Source organism: Bolinopsis microptera, chromosome 13 (assembly GCF_026151205.1).
Source record: "Bolinopsis microptera isolate Bmic1 chromosome 13, MBARI_Bmic_1.0, whole genome shotgun sequence".
NCBI lineage: Eukaryota > Metazoa > Ctenophora > Tentaculata > Lobata > Bolinopsidae > Bolinopsis > Bolinopsis microptera.
The window spans coordinates 4862351-4882937 of record NC_087084.1 but is presented as its reverse complement, the minus strand read 5'-3'; the positions used below and the strand labels follow the sequence as shown (position 1 = coordinate 4882937).

The following is a 20587-nucleotide window of genomic DNA, read 5'->3' as shown; positions in this document are numbered from 1 at the left end:
GTTAGCGTTAAATGGGACCCCTAAACAACCAGTTAGCATTAAATGGGACCCCTAAACACCCAGTTAGCGTTAAATGGGACCCCTAAACACCCAGTTAGCATTAAATGGGACCCCTAAACACCCAGTTAGCATTAAATGGGACCCCTAAACAACCAGTTAGCACTCCTAACTATCTGTTAGGTAGTTCAATGAATACGTAACATTATAGTCAGCGGAATAGTATTATGAATAATTGAAATTAGAAATTTATTTTGGTATAACTATAAAACCATCTCTAGGCACAAAACCAGCCATATAAAGCCTTCCAAATTAACAAAAACACGTTTGATATTATCTAATTCGTATTTTTAGAGCTTTCACTCACAAAGGGAAGGCTGCAATGAATAGTTTGATAGGTATTCAATGAGCTGTAATATGGCATATGAATTGCATAAAAACAAACACCCGATAATTTTTTTAGATACTGATATTGATAACGAAGGTAATTAAAAGCATTAGATAAAACCTAATAAAATGATAAATGTTAATTACCTTACTCGGGATTATATCGACGGGTTTATTAACGACCGGTTAAAATATGGTTCGGGAAAAATATGGCGAAATTGCTCAAAACCCATCACATTTTCCCGGTCGCCATTTTACCGGTGTCCAACCTTTCAGTTTTAGATTCAAAAATTTTGTCTCAGATGTAAATTTCCTTATTAGAGATAAGCAAGTTTAGAAATTTTCGCATTGCTAAAACTTGTGAAACAAGTCGAATTATCAATAATTGTGATCCCCTTTCTGCTGGTACTGGTAGTAACGTGTTGGTTATAGTCTAGCACTCTAGCAAATTCGTTGTTTTGAATTAGTATTAAATTTTTACGTGTATCAAATAACCATTATGACTCAATTTGTAGAAAATCTTCGAAAGAATGCATCGTTCACATTGTTTAGAATTATGAATAAATGACTGATGAAACTGATTCATGTTATTGACAGTTTTAATTAATTCAAGTTTTAATTTAACTGTTACTTTTACTTTGAGTCCTATTTCATTATGTAGAGATAGTCAATACCTAAGAGATTAAAAATTGGCCTATTTAAATCAACTTTGACAATAAGGATATATGACAAGAATTGGGCAAAAGGTGAATTTTTTGCAATTTTAGCCAAATGAAGTCGAAAAACCTACAACAAGTGTCCCAATAGTCTTCTTTAGTGAATATAAGACAACGATTAAAATATGAGCACCCATACCCCTTGGGAACCCCAAAAGCTGAGACGGCGGGTTTATTAACGACCGGTGAAAATGTGGTTCGGGAAAAATATGGCGAAATTACCCTAAACCCGCCACTTTATCCCGGTCATAATAATCCCGAGTAAGGTACCATATTTTTATATCGTTATATTTTTATACCTATCTTTGCAGGAGATACGGAACTAAGTGTGCTAAGTGCGAGAAAGTAATCCCTCCCAGTCAGGTAAGATATTGTCCTTATCGTATGTTTTTTAATTAACCAATTACACAATTATTTAATTTCTTTTCTGGAAAAATTTACAGGATATACATAATACATCAATACAATACAATACATAATTACAATAATCAATCTTAATGGAAGTCCTCGCTAATGAAGCTGTCTTTCACTTTCGTTCTTGTACCTCTGATACATAATAATATTGATCTCAGACAATAAAAGGAAACTTATTTTGGTTAGAATCCAGTTGGCAACACAATTAGTTAATTGAATAATAATTGAATGATAATAATCTTAGTTCTTGGAACTTTTTACACACCTACTTGTTAAGATACCCATGCTGTTGTATATCCACTGAACATCTGTTAACATTGATTACTCTATCATTAATAAGAGGGAATTAATTAGTCGTTTAATTTCACTAACACTCATTAGTATTACCCTACTCTTGGTCCTTGTAATTGTAACTTTAATTGTGCTGATTTCCTGAGATTAAAGAAATACCACTGTTTGTGATACAGTAGCTCATTGTTTTCCAACTCCATGTGGTCCCATTCTTTTCAACCCACATTACACTCATTCGCCAAACAAATGACACTATTCTCGCAAAACAAACAATACTATGAATCAAACATCCCCAACTTTTCTAATTAACTAGTTAACTCCTTTCTAAACTCCCTTATTTCAGGTGGTCCGAAGAGCAGGTGGACATGTATTCCACATGGATTGTTTCGTTTGTATAATCTGTTCGCGGACTCTGAACACTGGCGACGAGTTTTACTTTGTGGATGACAACCAGTTAGTGTGCCGGTCTGACTATGATAACTTTAAAAGTAAGTCCAGTTGTACAAATATATGACGTTTTTGTGTCCTTTTGGTGGGTTTTACATTTTGGTTGCATGATTTTACCTTGTTTTAGTTTTATGTCTGTTCTATGATCTATCTTTCTGTTGATTGATCATAACCACCATCGCGAGTGCCAATCACTCAACAGTGTCAACATCATCATTATACGAACACACTGATGGGATGTTGTAATCCTTGTCATCGTTGTTACTGTGTCGTAAAACTAAAGGCTATTTTATGTGTCCCGATCTACTTTCAACCAAAAAGTCAACCACAACTCAATATCCAACTCCAGCTGCGCCGTCCTTTTTTCCCAAAAAACTGCAAGATATCTCATCTCCACTTCGTATCTCCCTGCAAGATATCTCATCTCCACTTCGTATCTCCCTGCAAGATATCTCATCCCCACTTCGTATCTCCCTGCAAGATATCTCATCTCTACGTCCCCCTGATTGTCACAATACGTGTCACAATAAGTGTTAACTTGACACAGTTCCCTGTAATATCCATGGCTCAATATAACGTCCATATTGTGTTGCCCGACTTTCATCAGTACAGTACCCCGGGGTAAAGTTCCCCCATGTCGACATAGCTTGGGAATCTTGGCAAATCTCGCCCCCGTGCGACATTTAATCTCATCAAGAGGAGCCCACGTGAACAAGCAAGGTCTGCGCGTTCACGTGACTTCACGAGTCACGTGGGCGCACAAACCCTCCAGATGAAAACGGGTGGTTTCTATTGGTCGGATCTGTGTGAGGTTGGAGGGCAGAGATTGGTTGTGAGGGAGGATGGGGAGTTGTGATTGGGTGTGAGAGTGAGGAAGACTAACGGTGATTGGGAGTCTGTATTTTTACTGTATTTGTAAGTGTGGGACTGGTTAGGGTAGCGGGCTGGTTGATTGTGCTGGCTTTACTGAAAACCTACTCCGCTTAAAAACATTGATTGATTGAACAAAATATGGTTACAAGTATAAAAGTATAAATGCTCAAGTAAAACATAAAGTCATCGTTTTTTTCTGTTGAAAAGTGTAAAAAGGTATAAGAATTGCAGGATATTGCAGAGAGTGATTCTTGGACCTTATATCATTGAAAATTGTGGTTGTATCCAGATTACTTCCAACAATATGAGTGATCTTCACCGGGCCATTGAAGGTGTTTCATCACATTAGACTGATACTTTTGTGTAGATAGTAACAGGAGGTGACCGGGATTCCCGGTACCGGGAATCCCGGTACCGGGATTGGCAATTTTGAGCTATCCCGGTCCCGGTCCCGGTAAACCGGGTCAAGTCACATTTTTCATCCCGGTCGCGGTCCCGGTCCCGGTCAAATGCTGATTTATGATCCCGGTCCCGGTCCCGGTCCCGGTTAATTCAGGATTCTTGGTCCCGGTCCCGGTCCTGGTCCGTGTCAATCACTCAAATTTGCCGGGATTTTGACCGGGATCTTTTACATAATTTCATTCACTGTGATTTTAAGTTTTTACTTTCATTCATTGTGAATTTCATCTTTAAACAACCTCTGAGCCAAATAAAACAATGTTTAAAATTGCTAAACAAGTTTAGGTAACTAATATCGTTACATAACTCATAAGTGCAAACTAACATCAAGTTTTCAACTCGGGCTACGCCCAATTGTCAATTGGAATTGGAGAATGAAACTGTTGAATAATTTGAGGGATCATTGATTGAGGAATGAGGAATGATGGTGAACTTGAGTAATCAGTACATGAACATTATTGGTGTAGTACATTAGGCCCATGCCCCATATTGACGGGTTTTTTCTAGTTTTTTCTAATTTAATATTCTAGTTATTACTTATTCAAATTGTTCAATTATAATGTAAATGAAAGTTGCAGCTTTCAATATGAGAATACCAGTTTTGGTCCCGGTCATCCCGGTCATCCCGGTCAAATCCCGGTCAAATCCCGGTCATCCCGGTCATCCCGGTCATCCCGGTCAAATCCCGGTCATCCCGGTAAAATTGGATTGTTGGTCCCGGTCCCGGTCCCGGTCCCGGTAAGATAGAAATCCCAGAAATTATTGGTCCCGGTCCCGGTCCCGGTCACGGTAAATTGATAATCTCAGTCCCGGTCCCGGTCCCGGTCCCGGTCAAGTCACATTTTGTATCCCGGTCCCGGTCCCGGTCCCGGTCAGGCCTAAAATCATGTCCCGGTCACCTCCTGGATAGTAATGCCATACTGATTTGTACCACACTATTTTCTGTAGGCTAAAACGTCGCTTCCTACAGTGAAGGACAAAATCTTGTTGTCAAATTCTGAGTAACAATATTTAGACCAGGCATAAATTAGCCATGCAATCTTCTGGTTGGCCCACAGGTTTTCCTTACCGGAATGGTTGTTTTTGCAAAAATGGTAACGGTATCATGGAGCCCCAAAGTCTACAACTCATTCCTACCGATCAAAACAAAATCATTGGAAACACACGTTCTCCAATTTGTTATGAAATATGAATTGTAGTGAAGATGGAATTCCAATTTAAATGAACCGGTGAGTAGCGTTGTTATCTTGGTTATGATGAATAATATGAGACCAGATGAATTGGTACTCGAGTATACTGCCGAGTAGGGGCCAGTTCAGGTTTCCCAAACAAACCCAACCAGGTGGTGTTGGATCATAACACCCATCCTGGATTTCAGCTGTGAACTCTGGTGAACACCAGGTTTGCGATTTGGATGCTGGTGGGGAGGTGAAACACATTTGTTTTGAAATGTGACAGCAGGTCATCACTGACCAATCAAAAACCAGAATCACTGTCACGTGTCAAAACAAATATAAACCAGTATCCACATCTATAGTCCTGGTCTTGTTATGGATGTGTTGGAGGTCTGATCAGAGCTATTTATAGAACATTCTCGTGGCTTTAGGAGAGTGACCTTAATGTCTGGGTGTCTGCCCCCAATCTAGTGCAGCTGCTCTGTGTTATAGTTATTGTTTGTGTATAGATCACCACCGGGACATGGTTCCTTGAGACAGATCATCAGACTCCTGGGGAGAGATCTGGAAGTTTCTATGAAAATAAGGGGCTTTATTAAGGGTTGTCCGTGAAGTCACGTGATAGTTTCAATGTTGACATGATTAACTGGATGAGATTTAAGTTTGAAATTTAGCTGGCATGTGTTTTAGATAAAATCACTTTCACTCTATCTGTTGTGTAAGGCTGTGTACAAGTCTGTGTGTGCCTCACAGTCTCCGTGTAAATTATTTGTGTAAATTGTATGTGTAAATTGTATGTGTAAATTGTATGTGTAAATTGTATGTGTAAATTGTATGTGTAAATTGTATGTGTAAATTGTATGTGTAAATTGTATGTGTAAATTGTATGTGTAAATTGTATGTGTAAATTGTATGTGTAAATTATTTGTGTAAATTGTATGTGTAAATTGTATGTGTAAATTAATTGTGTAAATTGTATTTGTAAATTGTATGTGTAAATTGTATTTGTAAATTGTATGTGTAAATTAATTGTGTAAATTGTATGTGTAAATTGTATGTGTAAATTGTATGTGTAAATTGTATGTGTAAATTGTATGTGTAAATTGTATGTGTAAATTGTATGTGTAAATTGTATGTGTAAATTGTATGTGTAAATTATTTGTGTAAATTGTATTTGTAAATTGTAGCTAAATCTTTTTCAGCCCAATACGCCAATTGTCCAGATGAAACGTTCACTGATGAGCTGGATCTGGAGAACCAGGGTATCAAGAGACCCCGAACCACCATCACCGCTAAACAGCTAGAGACACTGAAGACAGCCTACGAAAACAGTCCGAAACCAGGTAGAGTGAAGAATTTTAAATTTGGAGACGTGAGGAGGTGAACCATATTTGTTTTGACATGTGGTGGGAATTCATTATGAAATTTAAAACTATAGAATTAAATGTAAACAGTACTGTAAACTAAGGATGGTTTGCTACAGGTATTTTGATATAAAGATAACTCTGATAAGATGAATATAATAGATTTTCATATTTATACCACGGTTAACTTAATTAATATACCATTACAAAATTCACAAGATTTTAGCAAAATTCTTTAGATAAAAAACTGTTTTTATAGTCCTAAAATTTGTCATTACAACAAGAATTTAATTTACCCCATATTATATAATAACCCTGATCATGTTCGATCTTTTAAATGATAAATCTTATAAATCCTAATTCTGATAATCTGCTCAGCACGTCACGTGAGAGAACAGCTGAGTTCGGAGACGGGGCTGGACATGAGGGTGGTACAAGTGTGGTTCCAAAACAGGTCAGTTAACTACTTAACTCTTTAGTTTAGCTCACAAGTTAAATAGTCGTGTTTCGTACCTAGTTTGATGCCGTTTGATGACGTTATTCCGTCTTGCTCTGATATTCGGGTTTTACGGCGAGTGGATTATACTTATAGCTTACCATCTAAACTCCTTGCCCGGCTGGCTCAAATGCCATCTCCATATTTCCAACACCTGGCAATTTCGGCTTGCAGCCGGGCCATTGTGTTCCGAAAATCGCTTCAGCGACTCCGATATACTATATACACATACTCCGTCTCCATCTCTCGCTCTTAATTAATGAACAAGCCTCCCGCGGAGCTTCTCCGACCGCTCAATGGTTAACAAACATCACGTGCTAGTCAGATGTCGTCATAGAAACCCATGTGACTGGCCGGTTTCTAGCACGTGACAGGTGCTAGACTGCTTTTTGATTGGTCGGGCAGGCGCGAAGCTGCCGCGACATGTGTTTAGTAAGATCCCAGAGTCTAGCTCGGAGCTGTATCACGTGACTAGCTCGTCACGTGGGGTGGACGGTGTTGTGAAGCTTCACAAGGGGCCTGCGAGTGTGTGCCAGGTGCGGGGCTATTATAGCTTCTTCAGGGATGTGTTCAGGAGGGGGGTTCAGGAGGGGATACGGCATACTGTCTGCTTTTCAAGGGTGTATATTTAAAAATCCAATATTACCAATTCAATGATATTTTCGGTTTTTCCTTCTCCAAATTGTAACCCTCGGTACCTCAGGAGAGCAAAAGAGAAACGAATGAAGAAGGAAGCGCCCAGGAACCGTTGGGGTCAATACCTGAAGAACCTACGAAAGAACCGACCACAAGCGCGGCCTGTCCGAGCGGGTCCAGGTACCCCACTTTCAGGAGATGTTAAGTTAGAGCAGCCAGAGTTTCCTTCGCCCAACTCCTGCTTCCCAGGACCTCCCGGAAATGGTTAGTTAGTCTTTCGCTTGGACTCAAATTATATTACTGAATATTATGAAACTCACTATGAATATACTATATAGGTCATATCTTACCAAATGATGTTTGCCATTTACCATAATATATAGGGCACCACATGAATTATGAAATTGGATTTTTGACCAAATGCTGAAATGCTTACAGATACAATGATGGACAGGAACCAGATAGCTCCACCCTACCCTGGTTGCCCCAGCCCGAACAGCATGATCCGTCTCGGACTTCACACTGGAGACTTCATGAGAACTTCCGTCTCTAATCACGCGTTTGTCAACGGCCACATCAGACCTCCCTTCATGGGCCCGGCCCAGCCTGCACCCCTCTTCTCCAGCCACTTTCCCGGTTAGTCCAGTTTAGATACTTCAATATAGCGTGAAACTGATGTCTTACTCTTACCAATATATTATTCTGTTCACATTGATGGTTAATGCGACCAGAAAATGTGACCAAAAATCTGATTTCCATTATGTTATATGTGTAATCTTAATGGTGGGGACTCCCATTTTTTCTCCGTATGTAAACTATCATCCACCCACTCAAGAGGGTGAAAACTAGCCATTGGCCCGTACTATTTGTATGACGTATTTTGCCGTTTTCAGGACACGACGTAGGTAACCTGGGTACCAATACAGCAGCGTTAGGGACCGCTATGAGAATAGCTGCAGGAGAGGAACCCTACACAGAGTTTCCTTCGGCCTGGTTAGGTGGGTAAAAACTAAACTATCAATAACCTATTTTATATCATAATTAAGACTATTTGGTTTGGTTGGGTGGATCAAAAATAGTTTACATCCTTTGAGTTAAAACTATTTGGTCCATTCGAAATTCGAATGAATGGTATTAAAGTATTATGATGATCTGATCACCTACATTTAGGCCATGCAAATCCTTTATTTTTCCCCTATATATGTGCGCTAAAATTAAGACAAAAAAAAACAAAATTAAGGGAAAACTGGAAATTTAAATACATTTTAATTTCAGGACCAGAAGACATCGACCAGCGAATACCTCTCCCTTACTCGGACCAAAAACCTCCCTTTCCTGCAATGATCTGAAGGTCTGATGTCCCCTAGGGATACCACTGCAAGTGTATCTTAATGAAGATTAACAGGATTTCAAGATTCCAGTATAGTTAACTGTGTCTATTTGAGACGTGGAGGTAGAATTGTCCGTCAAATAATTCCCCAAATCTGTTAGAAAGTGAAGATCTCCACGAAGATCACGGTCGGTCACACTTTGCGGGAAACTGTTATGAAATAATTGAAGTATTTTAGAATTTAAATCTGATCTAGAGATGAATATTCTTTAATTAAATTAAATTAAATTCTTAAATATTACGCGAGAGTTAACTTTTCAAAGTCTTCAAGTTTTGAATGATATTACAGAAACTGTTAATAAATATCATTGCGACCAGAAGACAACTTTTCAAACATTTCAGTTGTAATAATCTATTCTGAAGTATTGTCACTTGAATTTTGATGCCTCCATGTATTTTCCGCTTTTGCTAATATTTTTGAGGCATATTGATAAATGGTAACAGGCATTTTAACAATTTTAGTAACTGATATCAGATTTTAAACCTAATTGATAATATATTCTGTTTTATGAGCATTTAGATCTTGTTCGAGACACTGACAATCATAAGGTTTAAGTGTTAGAACTTCATTACAATTTACAGATAATAATATATTGAACTATAAATTGTATTTCGGTAAAATTCGCAATTTCCAACCAACAGAAACAAAGTGTACTTAATTGTGAACATTCGTTAGTTTTAGAAATAATCATCGATTTTTCTGAAGAAAAGCAAACTAAATTAGATTAAATCGTCCAATATAACTCAGAAGTTAAGACTCAGAGTAAAATGTTCATTTTCAGAGGCTGAACACAAATCTATTCAGTTTATTTATTACTTATTCACAGTTGGGAGCACCTCGGCAACATTTCGATTATTATTTCTATTACTATATATGTTATACTCGCTTTTTTCCATGTCTGCCAGTTTCTCAGATGTCCGTTTAAAAACCTTCTCAAACGTTCTTGGTGAAAGGTTGGCGGCTATGATGTCTATTGTAATCTGTCCACTAAGTCCTTGAAATAATTAATAAATATTAGTTAATTATAACATATAATTCTTGTCGTTCAGTTAAAATTTAGTAATTAAGCAATTTAAGGTTCACAAAGTCAAATTGCGGAAAAAATTTAAACACCATATATATTGTACCAAATTCTGTCCCATTTTCGATTTTTAAAGATGAACTTCCAGGACCGATATTTTATAGTTTTAACTGAATTTTTAACCCAAAACCAATCATTCAGTCAACTATAGTTGGCTTATGACACGATTGAGGTGCTGGAAGTTTGATTTCGGTCGGAGAAAGCTCACTGCAAAAAACCTAACAAAACGAAAATTCATATTTTCCAAATTGTGTCCCATTTTAAATATGAAAATTTCTTAACACAAATTTGACAGATTGGATAGAATTTTTGCCAAGAGACCAATTAGTCAGTTAATTGATGATTGTATGAAACCAAATTGAGGTACTAGAAGCCAAAGTCTCGACGAAAATTGAAAAATCATATTGTCCCAAATTCTGTCCCATTTTCGGATTTAGAAGATAAACTTTCCAGGACCGATATTTTACAGTTTTAACTGAATTTTTCACCCAAAACCAATTAGTCAGTCATGTTTAGGTAGCATATGACACGATTGAGGTGGTGGAAGTTTGATTTCGATCGGAGGAAGCTCACTGCAGAAAACTTAACAAAACGAAAATTCATATTTTCCTAATTCTGTCCCATTTTCAAATATGAAAATTTCTGAACACAAATTTGACAGATTGTATAGAATTTTTCCCCAGAGACCAATTAGTCAGTTAATTGATGATTGTATGAAACCAAATTGAGGTATTAGAAACCAAAATCCCGACGAAAATTGAAAAATCATGTTGTCCCAAATTCTGTCCCATTTTCGGATTTTGAAGATGAACTTTCCAGGACCGATATTTAACAGTTTTAACTGAATTTTTCACCCAAAACTAATTAGTCAGTCAACTTAAGGGGGCATACCCCAAATCTGTCCAGACCAAATGACCTCTTAGGCAGTTCAGTGACCTTCTAGCGCACCGTTTTCACAAAAAAAAAATCATTTTGAGAATTCCCATTTTTGTAATCGACCATTTCCTGGTTTAGAGTGCAATTTTCGGAAAAAAATATTTTGTGGTTGAGACGCTATAAGTTAATCATTTCTTGCGGTATCGGGTTGAAATTTTGCTCGCCGTTTATTCACATCTATGTCAAGGTGTGTGTAAAATCTTGATATCGTATCTAAAAAGGCTGGGGTGTTATGAATTTTTAAAGTCAAAAAGCTAAAATTGTCCTTTTCAGGCTTGATGAAAATGTGATTTTTTATCTGCAAAGCCAAAAAATCACATTTTCTCCCATAACTTCAAAGGGAAGCATTTTAAGATGTTTTGTTGTTCATAACTCATATATAAATGTGCTAGTTGCGGTTATTTTGCACCCTTCAAAAAGTCACTAGCACATTCCTATCAAATTTTAGAAAAATCAGTAAATATTAAAAACGAAAAATGTGCCTAAATTTGTTGTTTGGCTTTGAGGTCCAATAGATCAGAAGGTGAATGAGTAAAAACATTTTTGAGGGCATCAAAAACTGCGCCAGAATTTAGAGAACAATTTGATTTCAAGCATCAAATAATCCGATCTTCCCTGACTGACTTTTTGTTAAAATAAGCCTGAAAAGGACAATTTTAGCTTTTTGACTTTAAAAATTCATAACACACCAGCCTTTTTAGATACGATATCAAGATTTTACACACACCTTGACATAGATGTGAATAAACGGCGAGCAAAATTTCAACCCGATACCGCAAGAAATGATTAACTTATAGCGTCTCAACCACAAAATAATTTTTTCCGAAAATTGCACTTCTTAACCAGGAAATGCTCGATTACAAATATGGGAATTCTCAAAATAATTTTTTTTTGGTGTGGAAACTGTGCGCTAGAAGGTCACTGAACTGCCTATGAGGTCATTTGGTCTGGACGGCACAAACCACTGTTTTGGGGTATGCCCCCTTAAGGTGGTATATGACACGATTGAGGTACTGGAAGTTTGATTTCGGTCGGAGGAAGCTCACTGCAGAAAACTTAACAAAACGAAAATTCATATTTTCCAAATTCTGTCCCATTTTCAAATATGAAAATTTCTGAACACAAATTTGACAGATTGGATAGAATTTTTGCCCAGAGACCAATTAGTCAGTTAATTGATGATTGTATGAAACCAAATAGAGGTACTAGAAGCCAAAATCCCGACGAAATTGAAAAATCATATTGTCCCAAAATCCAAATTCTGTCCCATTTTCGGATTTTGAAGATGAACTTTCCAGGACCGATATTTTACAGTTTAACTGAATTTTTACCCAAAATCAATTAGTCAGTCATCTATAGGTGGCATATGACACTATTGAGGTGCTGGAAGTTTCATTTCGATCGGAGGAAGCGATCACTGCAGAAAAGTTAACAAAACGAAAATTCATATTTTCCAAATTCTGTCCCATTTTCAAATATGAAAATTTCTGAATACAAATTTGACAGATTGGTTAGAATTTTTGCCCAGAGACCAATTATTCAGTTAATTGATGATTGTTTGAAACCAAATTGAGGTACTAGGAACCAAAATCCCGACGAAAATTGAAAAAATCATACTGTCCCAAATTTCCGGGACCGATCTATGTATTTCAGAAATTTGTGAAATATGTGAAATATATGAAATATATGAAATATGTGAAATATACGAAATATACAAATTGATGTTACCTGAAGTGAAATATACCCATTTTTCTTGTGCTGATCCTTTCATAAACGTTGAAGCCGTCAGTGCTTTCCATCTTCCTATAAGAAAATGTAGTTTCAAAATCTCCGAAATCAAGTGCAGTCTTAATTCTAATGTTCACATATCCTGACGAAAATCTTTTTTCAAGTTTCAAGCATAGAACATAATTGCTCTGCCATTGTCACAGGTTATGTTCTAAATAAAGTATCCAACAGAACACAAACCTAACGTAAACAGATGAGAGGTGGTGGAAAAAAGAACTGCAAACGCGTTAACAATCAGTGCCAGAACCAGGACAAACCAGAAAATTAGGAAGAAGTAGGAGTTAACTACATTCGGGGCCAACACACACATTCCTGCACAAATCAATGATTAGTTAATTAACGAATAATAATAAACATCTAGAGATTAGGCGGAATAGAGATTAGGCGGAATGACAGGCTGAGCGTGGCCCAGTAAACTCAGTACTCACCTGCTTCGTTAACTAGTCCCGTAGTTCCCCACTTGGTAACCTCACAAGCTACCATCTTAGGAAAGAGCTTGTCAAGTGGACTGTCCTTGTACGAAGGGTGGTCACCTGACAGGGACATGAGCCAGTCTGAGCCGTAGGTTGTGTAGGAAGTTATCACAAACATCTGGAGAGGGGGTTTTAACTTTTATGAGCTTAGATCTTTAGATATTGAAGTGATTTTCAGGATTCTGTTATAGTGTTATCAAAATGTGTGTCACTTGCGATAAAGTTGATTACCATAAGAATCAATTTGATGATCATGACCAGATCAACCTAGACATCTTCATAACTGTTAATAAAAGCATGATGGCCACCATCAAATAATAATGATAATCTGAGTTTTTTTAAAACCATACAATAGACAAACCTTATCCGTGGCGTATATGACCAGCACCACCACAGCCAAGTTAGCAAGTTTATCGAACACCACGATAAAGAAGAACTTGTGTCTGACCAGGAACCACTGGAGAGGTCCCTTAGCTTTGAGGAAAGTTGAAAGTCTTGTTGCGAGCCATCTGCTCGCTTTCTCTATTTTCTGGTTTTCTTCATCCTCGCTGCTTAAACCAGGATCTTGTAACATTTGCACTGAAACGTGGTGATTATAGTAAATGGAGCTGTACTGTTTTCCTTCAGTTTCAAGTTTTAGGATGATATTATAATTGTTAAAGTACCTTTACTTCTCGGCGGAGCCTCATAAGTCGAACCTAGCCTGAAATTTTCGTACGAACATGAGCACACAGTTTGTTTTAGTCAGTGCCCAGAAACAAAATGTTCTGAAAACTATTCAGTATTGACGCGTCAATACTGAATTCGCGAATCACGTTGGTTTTGTAAATTTAATATCATATGTTAACTCACCCACTGGTTTGAGAGTACCAATGTCAGAGTTACGGAACACCAAATAGGGCACATAAAACACGACTGCACAAACCCAGAAGTAGAACGATATAAACTGGTACCACAGGTGGTACACTCTCGTAAGAGGGAGGATGGAGCTCGCGTTCGGACACACGTACTTCGTACCGTTGGAGTACCTAAACAGAGGGATTATATGGATAGTTAACATCATATTATGGTTAAGTTCACTGGGAGGGTGAATTATAATTTTCTGCCTAAACGGTCAACGCCAGTCCTTTCTTCAGTTTGATATTTGTTACTATATAACATAAACAATATAAAAACTTAAAAAGAAGTATTTAATATTTTTGTCGCTTAGAACAATTCTCGTGGTCTCTAAAAGTAAGGACTGAGATCAGCAGCTTCTTAAATTTAATGTTTTAGACAGTTAGTTAAACTTAGTTACTTATATTTCAAATACTTTTCATACAAAGTTACAACAAAGTCTTCATATTATGTATCCTGGGTTTGGACAGGATATTACCCGTTGTCATGATGATGTCACTCACGTGAAATCGAAGCAGGGTGTTTGCTCTGGTATAATCCCTGGGTAGGGAATCTGCCTATTGTTATTAGGAATATCATAAGCTTCTAGAAGAGTGTAGATTCCTTGAGTCCAGCAGTAGTTTTCGTGGAAGGGTAGCGCGAAAATGTCGAATCCGTGGCACTCGATTGTTTCTCCTGTCGGATGGTTATTATAGACGACCCTTATTTTATAAAAGCCAAAAACTGTTAACAAGGAAGAAAAATATTTAAAATGAAACAAGTTACACGTCTGAGTCGGGGTAATTGTTAGCTTCTAACTTTTAATATAAAGTTAACTGTAACTGTTGAAACGATGTAAGGAGGAAACAATAGCATTAGCAGTACGATTTTTGAATATTTATTCAAAATTTAACCTCAAAAAGCTGATTTTTGCTGATTTTAGGTGAAAAATTAATTTAAACTCTTCCCCTTACCAGCATAGTCATTCAAAGTAACCACGGCACCACAAATGATGGAAAAAACAAACAAATAGACCCTGTTGAATCTTGAATATGCATCGTCAAGGGTGTACGCTTTAAATGGGTTGACTATATTCGTCGGTATGCTTTGTGCTACGTTGAGCATTACTGGCAAAGAGGAACGATTCCACTTCCAAGTGGGACGTTATCAAGTTTTGAGTTTTTTCAGTTCTCGTTGGTAACCACTCGAAAAGACACAGTCAGATACAACGAGGGTCTGTGATTGGTGGTTGCCAATTTATTTTAAAAATTATGCTAAACAAGTCGAATGATAAACACTAACAGTAACAGACAAATTTATCTTACAATATTGAGAGTTTATAATTTCAAAGAGAAATGAGTGTTGAGGAACCTTGAGGCAGCTGCAAGTATTTAAAACATACGAATGTTAATAGTTTAGAGTGTACTCAATTGTTATTTACTCAAGGCCGGTATATAAATATAAATTTGGAAGTTTGTTAAAAGTTTTAAAGAGCTGTATTTTACTATTTTACTATTCTACTATCAATTAGTTGAACTTGTGAACCACTTAAGTTTAACCGTGACTTGAATACGCACTACTGACTACACGCGTTTATAATTGTGTTAGATGATATGAATTGGTCCCATCGATCATCTCCAAACCCAATATGTTAAGGCTTAATTTTCATTTTCATTACAATAACCGTTACTGGGCGGCGCTTAGCCTGACATTCCGCCGAATCTTTATTATTAATATTATGTTAATTATGAACATTATAGCCTGGGGTCCTCCATCCTCAGGTAAAATAAACGAGGTATCTTTGTTCAATTTGACTACAATGAAGTATAAACTTTAATACAGTCAGGATTTACTTTCAGCGATGATATTATTTCAAATAGTTTTACCTTATATTATTAAATTGTTATACATAACAGTAAAAATTCGCTACCCTATTCTCCCTCTATTTGAGCATTATCAGCACAGTTGTTTGTGCTATTGTAGCTAACTACACCACACTTCTTCTTCCTAGAGCCCTCATCGGGGTTGCTCTTGGACTCCATTTAAATGTTCATTGCGTCATGCTTGCTGAGCTGATTTCTACTAAGAAGATTCTTGACGTCATAGTGACGATACCGTGCCTCATGTACAGTTTAATGGAGGAGTCTGGTCGGCGACTCTGGGATACCTGCTGTTATACTTATAGAATATGTGGTAGGATGGAGAATGTTCATTGTTCTGACGTCGTAACCTTTCTTTATACCACCCATTTATATGCTTCACTTTTGTATTGAAGGGAAAGCAGCACCAAAGACTGAAGACGTGACAAATTAAAAACAAGGAAGACCAAACAGTGAAGAAAAAAACGGTGACTGTTCCTAACTTTGTTGCCAAAACTAAAAAACTCGGATTGTTTAGCTTTGTAATCATGTTCCAGGGCTGGATTACTATTCTTGTTCCAAGGTTGATCCAAGCTTCAAGATCAAGGAGGCCAAACCAAACAGTGATTACCTGGGGACCCCAGGCTATTAATATTATGTTCATAAACGAATAGAGATTCGGCGGAATGACAGGCTGAGCGCCGCCCAGTAAAACAGCGACTGCTCTGTGACTGTGACTCAAGGAACTGGAAAGGAACTCATGCTTTTGGTTTTTGTCAATTTCGCTGTTCGCGCAGCTATCCTTTGTATCACGTTGCGACCCCCACGGTCGTTTCACTATGGTGACGATACAGGGGGGACGATACAGGGGAGCGGGGAGCCGCGCACTTCGTGCGCGGCGGGTCATACAACGTATGACAAGCTATCCTCGGAAGGTTATTCATACATGCTTCACGAGGAAAAATTCAGTTTCCGCAAATCCCTGGTGATAGTTGCTTTACCGAATGTGGCTAGTTTTGGAGGGATGCTCGCACATGATTATATTGCGGTATTAATTGTTACAAGCAACTTCGTCGTAAAGTTCTTGTTTGGGATCAGTGCCAGGTTCGTTAGATACCAAGGCCAAAAGAGCAAGAGAGGGATGTAAAATTCATTTTTCATTAACGCAGTCACTCAAACATTTGCATTCGGTCTATAAGTTATCGATAGATTGATATTTTGATTTTTGAATGTACCTCTCTAAATGATGACAGTAAAGCAGTAAATGTTACGATACATGATAAATTAGTTAAGCCAGGCCTAGGTATCATACATCCATACCCTGTTATTCTTAGTAAATAAATTGCGATGATACATTATTATACTTATAAATATAAAATTGGCTATAACTCATTAAAAAAGTTCACTCTTTAACAAAATCAAATATAGTTTGTTTAACTTGAATTCGTTAACCGGTCTTTCCACCGAGCGAGGTTTGACTGGAAATGTGTGTCCCACACCCTATTTATTGGCATGTATTGGAATGATTGAGTAATTCCAGCGCTTCCTACTCGTTCAGGCGCCAAAGATAAGGGGCTCTGGCTCACTAGCTGGTGATATGGATTTTCTTCTATCGGTGTCATCTGAGTAACAGTTGACCCCCTTCTTTGTTTAGTATTAACCCAGGACGTAGAGAATTCCAGAAACTCTCGCTCTTCCTTTTCTCTGAGGATAGCGTCTATGGTGTTACCGAGTGCCGTGAAGGCGGGCGTTGTGATGTAGGTGATGAATCCGACCTGAGACTCTGGGATGTTGGTGGTTTGTCTGTCACAGAGTGGGGAGATGGGAAGACCCAATTTTTTCTCTTCGTCACCCTGGTGTGCAATGATTGGTGATTTATGATGTATGGTTTGTTTTCGAATACAAATTTTAATTCTTAATTTTTGTCATACTTCTACAATTATTGTGTCTGACATCTAGATTAACTAGCGTTACAAATCTCATCGAGACAAATATCATTATGTATAACGATAACTCTCCGAAGGAGCTGTATTACCTGTGCGAAGAATTCCTGCATGAGTAGCAGAGTCCAATTCTCATGAATGTTCCAGCATTTACCGGGTCCAGATATATCGGCACAGTGCAAAATGCTGTTCATAACGTCCTGTCTTTCAATCAGCGAGAGGTCGATCAAGGAATTCTTGAGAGTGGTTACCTATGATCATGAGTGATGAAGGGGTAGTATTAGAAATTAGAAATTAGAAAGATCATGACAAAATGTCAGATCCCAATCAGTTAAATGAAAATTATTCAACCAAACAAAAAAACATAATATCGTAGTACATAGTATAACTTCATGAGTAAATCAAACTTATATCAAGTTAGCCATTTCAAGAAGTGTAATTATATTTATGCCAGTCTGACTTCCCGAATAGTCTGAAATTCGTGAGAGTACTTTAGGCTAAAGTCTTTAGCATTATGTCATTTAAGTTAATCAAACTAAAATCAGTTTGGTTTATCTTACTATATATAAAGCGAGACGATATATATATATTTATTTATCCGTGCCATTTTACTGACACCACGGCATCAACTTTAACACGACTTTCCGCAAAAACCGTAAAAGATATACAACTGAAACTTTTTTGACTGGGTCAAATGCTTTAATGGCCTTCAAATCAGCATGAAAAAATAAAAAATTGGACAAGAAATAGGAGTTTTAGAGCCCAAAATTTGGACCCCCAAGTGGTGTCAAAAACGCGAATTAAATAGGTAATAATTATTTTAGTCTTTTGAGTCTTGACACCACTTTAGGGTTCCTGCTAGTGATTATAATGAGTCCACCAATTCTATAAATAGATTTATAACCTGGTTAAAGTGGTGGGCCATGTCAGTAGCCAGAACACAGTCCACAACTATTTGTCTCATGCTCTGAAACTGTGCTTTTGACATCGCCTCGAACGGGTTTAACTCTGGATCAGACATGAGTATGTAAGCCCTGTATACAGTTGATAAATATCATCACTAACATGACTAATATATCAATAAAAACAATTGCAAGAATAGCTAAGATCGAAGACTAAGAAAATGGCCCACTTAAGAAAGTAAACGATAAACTAGTAACATCGGGACCACAGCTGGATTTTCTGCTATGGAAGATATCTACGTTTAAAATTAATTAAGAACCTGCTAACGTGATGATTTTCCAACACCGACTTATCATTGTAGAGCAGCGATAGACTTGAAGAAGACTGCGTGTGGAAAATGTTGTTAGTTCCCGTGTGTTCCAAATCGTGTATCATAGCTGCGAAGAGGAGGGAAAGTAACTCCAGGCTACTCAGCCAATCTTTGATCTGGGTGGTTGATACTTGATGATAACTAAATCTATTTCATTGGTACGTCATGGATATGTATCATTTGTATTCCGTTCCATCAACGAGGTTACAAAGTATTATTTGCTATACATCGAAAAAATGTGTATTAGTCAACTTTGGAGTAAATGGGCACCTGCTTTGAAACTTTGAAAAGAACTTTTTAACCCTAACTAATGGAATGGCATCTAAAACAAATAATTTGAAAATGATATCTAAAGATCTAACCTTGGTATCTACGATGATAAAATAAGCAGTTTGTAACACATCTGCTCCGTGTCGTTCGTTATGGTAAGGATTGTTATGCTGTTGATACCCTCTCTCCACTGCCAAACAAAATTTGTTCATCTTTTCTTTGTTTATCTTGAACTCTTTAAACAGATCCGTTGCCTGCAGAATCTTAAGAAACAATAACGATAAACCATGATTATTTGTCAGCTTGTCAAACAACAACTGATCAAAATTCCAACTGAGCAGGTTTTTATCGAGGAACTGACGGAATTGATTTGTCAAGCCGACCGGTTCATAAATACTTTCTGTAGAAGAAGAATGTGATAAGAGTGATGATCTGGTCATACGGGTAAATACCCGCGCCGTTTTAACGGCCATGGCTATCTTCTTAAACTTCGTAATACCGTGGTCTTTATTTTTTCCACTGTAATCGTATGCAGTAACCCAAAAACGAGCGTTGTCGTCAGTAACACTGCTATCGGACTTTTTTCTTCCACCGATTGTATCATCATTGAGCATTAGACAGTATTCTCTGAGAAAACCTACAGTACAGAGTAGTGACAGTTGATCCTGCAAACTTGCCTTATTACACAGATTTTGAACTCGCTCGATCACTGCCAAAACTTCTTCGATTGATCTAGTGTTACCAACAGTAGAGCTTCCACGTTGACATACTGATACAAGAGAAATATGCGAGTGCTTCGCTTCTGTTGACCAATTTCTGTTTCTTTTATTATTATTATCGATTTCATTACTCAATAGCTTCAACTGCACATTTGGCTTTTCCATGAGCTTGAAAACGACTTCTTCGGTTTGAGTAAATTGAGAGTTATCCTCAGTCCTTTGAGAAATTTTGCTTCCCTTTTTCCAGCAAAGGCAGCCTCTTGATCGGATTGGAGAAGAAAAGTTGTCATATTTCCATTTTAAGTCATTCACCGCATCGTGAGTGAATACACATACATTGCTGCAGCATGAACCCATTTGTTGTTATTCCATCTGGATTCCGTATGCGACGGTCGAACTCATTAAATTATTTTAATTTGTAACCACGAACCGCGATGAAGATATGAAGGCGCGCGTTATACGCGCGTTATAACATTACACGTGCACACTGCAGCGTTACCATGGAAACGGCGCAAGCTTCCATTATTGACAATCATTTTGCTGCTCCACGTACGTTACGTGGACGCAGTAAGATTTCCGACTCAGCTATATACTAATACTAGACTGTGGTGGCATCAGCAACATTTCAAATTTAGAGTCAGATCCAAAGATTGTCATTGTATTCAAACCAGCATTTTTGTCCTGATGCAGCTTATTTCAACTTTTCAATAATATCGCATCAAT

The 20587-nt window shown here is 37.6% G+C and overlaps 3 protein-coding genes across 6 annotated transcripts in view; 1 reads left to right on the top strand and 2 right to left on the bottom strand.

Moving 5' to 3' along the window:
* LOC134825063 (LIM/homeobox protein Lhx3-like) overlaps positions 1 to 20587 on the top strand; it is a 667636-nt gene that overhangs the window by 39202 nt on the left and 607847 nt on the right. For 3 of the 4 annotated variants that reach the window (XM_063837188.1, XM_063837186.1, XM_063837187.1), the window contains 8 exons: positions 1412 to 1463; positions 2149 to 2293; positions 5962 to 6102; positions 6502 to 6577; positions 7323 to 7519; positions 7694 to 7891; positions 8149 to 8253; positions 8531 to 9287. In XM_063837188.1, coding sequence (XP_063693258.1) covers positions 1412 to 1463; positions 2149 to 2293; positions 5962 to 6102; positions 6502 to 6577; positions 7323 to 7519; positions 7694 to 7891; positions 8149 to 8253; positions 8531 to 8604 — 988 coding nt within the window. In that variant the 3' untranslated portion in view covers positions 8605 to 9287. Of the gene's footprint in view, positions 1 to 1411; positions 1464 to 2148; positions 2294 to 5961; positions 6103 to 6501; positions 6578 to 7322; positions 7520 to 7693; positions 7892 to 8148; positions 8254 to 8530; positions 9288 to 20587 lie in introns of those variants that run through there. The other variant, XR_010161482.1, reaches the window with a different exon arrangement.
* LOC134825064 (innexin inx2-like) lies at positions 8897 to 15156 on the bottom strand. Its single transcript, XM_063837189.1, has 8 exons — positions 14775 to 15156; positions 14325 to 14496; positions 13777 to 13952; positions 13286 to 13503; positions 12880 to 13042; positions 12632 to 12763; positions 12392 to 12466; positions 8897 to 9640 (listed from the first exon to the last, which is right to left on the bottom strand). The coding sequence occupies exons 1-8, from the start codon at positions 14923 to 14925 to the stop codon at positions 9459 to 9461; spliced, it is 1269 nt and encodes a 422-aa protein (XP_063693259.1). The 5' UTR covers positions 14926 to 15156; the 3' UTR covers positions 8897 to 9458.
* On the bottom strand, positions 17066 to 20353 carry LOC134825088 (dual specificity calcium/calmodulin-dependent 3',5'-cyclic nucleotide phosphodiesterase 1A-like). The gene is made up of 5 exons (XM_063837218.1): positions 19238 to 20353; positions 18825 to 18991; positions 18507 to 18636; positions 17695 to 17853; positions 17066 to 17512 (listed from the first exon to the last, which is right to left on the bottom strand). The coding sequence occupies exons 1-5, from the start codon at positions 20219 to 20221 to the stop codon at positions 17093 to 17095; spliced, it is 1860 nt and encodes a 619-aa protein (XP_063693288.1). The 5' UTR covers positions 20222 to 20353; the 3' UTR covers positions 17066 to 17092.

What these genes read in the sequence shown, in the direction of transcription:
- LOC134825064 (XM_063837189.1), bottom strand. Translation starts at nt 14,925, where the DNA reads ATGCTCAACGTAGCACAAAGCATACCGACGAATATAGTCAACCCATTT. An exon ending in TCATATACGCCACGGATAAG is followed by an intron (nt 13,043 to 13,285) that starts GTTTGTCTATTG and finishes CCCCCTCTCCAG; the next exon opens with ATGTTTGTGATAACTTCCTA. An exon ending in ATGGGTATATTTCACTTCAG is followed by an intron (nt 9,641 to 12,391) that starts GTAACATCAATT and finishes AATTATTTCAAG; the next exon opens with GACTTAGTGGACAGATTACA.
- LOC134825088 (XM_063837218.1), bottom strand. Translation starts at nt 20,221, where the DNA reads ATGGGTTCATGCTGCAGCAATGTATGTGTATTCACTCACGATGCGGTG. An exon ending in TTATCATCGTAGATACCAAG is followed by an intron (nt 18,992 to 19,237) that starts GTTAGATCTTTA and finishes TCAACCACCCAG; the next exon opens with ATCAAAGATTGGCTGAGTAG. An exon ending in TGCAGGAATTCTTCGCACAG is followed by an intron (nt 17,513 to 17,694) that starts GTAATACAGCTC and finishes ATTGCACACCAG; the next exon opens with GGTGACGAAGAGAAAAAATT.